Consider the following 2,726-nt stretch of genomic DNA (forward strand, 5'->3'; position numbering starts at 1 on the left):
TCTTCATCCTCCTGCCACCGGTGGACTTTGACTGCAGATGCAGTCATCATGGACGGAGCTCTGCTTCACACTGAGGATTCACCAAAAACTGTTCATGCCCTCCATGAACTTTATTTACACCGATGAGTTACGAGTCATTCTCTTCGGTGAAAGGTGTGAAACAACGTATTCATGGTGACAATAAAAATACAACAACAAAGAAAAAAATGCTACAGCTTTGTTTCAGTGATTCATGATCATGAATCCACCTTTCATTAATCTTTCATCATTTAAAATCAGAAGCAAATTGTGTTTTTCCGCCATATTCAAATTGTCAAAACTACATGCTTCAGGTTCATAAGTTATACAGCTGAACAACAACTTCAAAGAAAAGCAGAGAAACATAATGTCAAATGATTTTTAACTGAATTTGAAATCTTGGTCTAGAAATTCTAAGTTCTCTGCATACAAACGACAAAGTAAAGGTATAAATTAAGAATTAGCAACTCAGTTTGTTAATTCCATTTTTTTTTTAAAGCCAGGCAGATAATTGGTATCAACTCTTAAAAATGTCTTACTTTACTTGTTTTTAACTGAAGTTTTGGGTCTTTCATTGCATCCATTGCACAGTACATTATACACCAAAACATACACAAATACATAAAAAACAACAAATAGAAATTTTAAAATTAAAAACAGTCTGTATGAGTTAGTCTTGGCTGACGTCTGATCACTACTGTCGTCTTTAAAAACAATCACACTGCTGCCTTTGTAAAGCTAGAAGTGGACAAATAGGACCAATATTTAAATGAAATTATAATTTGACACTGTTTGCAAAAAGTGACACAGTTCAGGTGAAAGTACAAGATGGAAAAAGGCCTTTAAAAGTGGGCAGCACATGAGACGTTTTTGACAAGTTAAACAGAGTCTGCACTTTCTTTGAAATGTGAAATTTTCTACATGCTCAGTAGTTGAAATGCAGACTGTTGTGAAATATGGCGGCAGAAAGATCGCTGTGCTTCCATCCTGGATTCTAACTTTGATCCACCGTATAAATAAGTCACTTAACGACACAGTGTATTAACGAGGTTAGATGGCTGTAAGCAGCAGATGTGTAAGTTGTTACTGTGGAGGTGTGTGCTTGCTGTTGGATGTGCTTTTGCGCTCCAGAGTTACAGTCCTCCTAGTGGACGTCTGGTTCAGTTCGCTCATATCCACCCCGGAGTCCAAACTGGTTTCTCGACTCTCAACCGGCCTCCTCCTCCTCTGCTGCTCTGACACGTTGTAATGGATCTCAGCTGCAGGTTTGCCCTCCAGTGAGACGAACCAGGCCCGGGGAGGCTGAGATGATGGGATTTTAGAAAGTGCTCCCAAGGCATGTGCTGAGTGTCTGTCGTCGCCGATTTTATTTAACGTTCCCGACTCTGGGAGGCCAAAGGGACCTCTGGACCACCCTCTGGTGGACGCTGCTGCAGGAGAGCCCTCTAAAGCCCCGACTTGATCTTCGGTCTCTGCTGCCTGGTTCTGGGTCTCGGTGCGTCCTTTTGGCAGAGTCTGGGTGAAGCTGTCTTTATTGAGCGGCTCGGCGGCGGCGCTGTTTGAAGCCCCTGCGCGGGGCAGAGTGGCCAACTTGCTCCACTGCTCCGGTTGCTCCTCCAAATGGAAGAACGCTGGAGCGTGAAGGATGGCTACAGGCTGGTTGTAGAAAAACAAATTGTCTGTGAGAGATGCTGGAAGTCTGATTTGATCCGAAGTCTTGTGCGAGCACGTCACATCATTCAGGTCAGTGTTGAGCTCCAGTTCGTTACACTCCAGCGTGATGGCCACATTGGGGTTGGCTATTATGTTGTTGCTGTGCATAGAAATTAAAGAGGAATTGTGCTGGTTATCCCCATTCTCTATGAATGGTTGGTTGGGTCCATCCTGTGGGTGAAAGCCACGCCTTTGTTACACTCGGACAAATGACGATGACTTCCGTCCAGATTCCAGTGATTTTATTTATCCAACAACCGCTGTAAACAGACTGCAAACAGAATAATCGCGGACATCTCGGCAAGCGGCGTTGCTAGCTTAGCTGTGTTGCGCTATCACCGGCCGAGCCTGCTTCTTCTTCCTCTTCTTCAGGACTATATTGGCGTTCAGCCACATCACAGCCAACACTGCCCCCCTCTGATGTAAGTGGGTATTGCCCCACAGCCACTTCAGGTGGGCAGGTGAGTTCCTTACAAGTGACACAAGCATTCTAACATACATGAGAAAAATAATGGTGGGGGGACCAAGCTAATTGCAGGAAATAACAAGAGACCACTTTGGACACAATCAGAACTAACAACATGTCCAGGGTGCCACACCTTGAAGATGCTCCAAATGCTTCATCATCGCATGTGGAGGTGGTTTGGGAGGATCTTCATTGCTTTCTTCTCACTGGGCGCACTCCTACAGACAAGACAAAACATTAACGGCACCTTCATTTGGACAAATAATATGTTTGCTTTGTAATCATGCAGTTCATTCAACTGACTTTGGGTTTGTTGTATGAATATTACAGGGGTTTTCTAGAAGAAAATGATATGAGGGAGCAAAGCGACCAAGGGGGGGAATGGTGCAGAAGGGGGGGGAGTTGTGTGAAGTCTTTGAGAAACTGAAGCTTGAATGGGACATTCTGAGGCTATCTGAGAGAGAAACTTTAGCTCATGAAACTTCACAAATCAAGACATTGTCAACTGTTGAGCAATTGTTGTTTGGTT

General features: G+C 43.9%; 1 protein-coding gene across 1 annotated transcript; it reads right to left on the minus strand.

Moving 5' to 3' along the window:
• Positions 1-1,101: 1,101 nt before the first annotated feature.
• Positions 1,102-2,370, minus strand: LOC103355124 (protein FAM171B-like). The gene is made up of 2 exons (XM_008278790.1): positions 2,331-2,370; positions 1,102-1,921 (listed from the first exon to the last, which is right to left on the minus strand). The coding sequence occupies exon 2, from the start codon at positions 1,837-1,839 to the stop codon at positions 1,102-1,104; it is 738 nt and encodes a 245-aa protein (XP_008277012.1). The 5' UTR covers positions 1,840-1,921; positions 2,331-2,370.
• Positions 2,371-2,726: the final 356 nt, after the last annotated feature.

The sequence above is a fragment of the Stegastes partitus genome, unplaced genomic scaffold, assembly GCF_000690725.1.
Source record: "Stegastes partitus isolate 25-593 unplaced genomic scaffold, Stegastes_partitus-1.0.2 Scaffold132, whole genome shotgun sequence".
Classification (NCBI taxonomy): Eukaryota; Metazoa; Chordata; class Actinopteri; family Pomacentridae; genus Stegastes; species Stegastes partitus.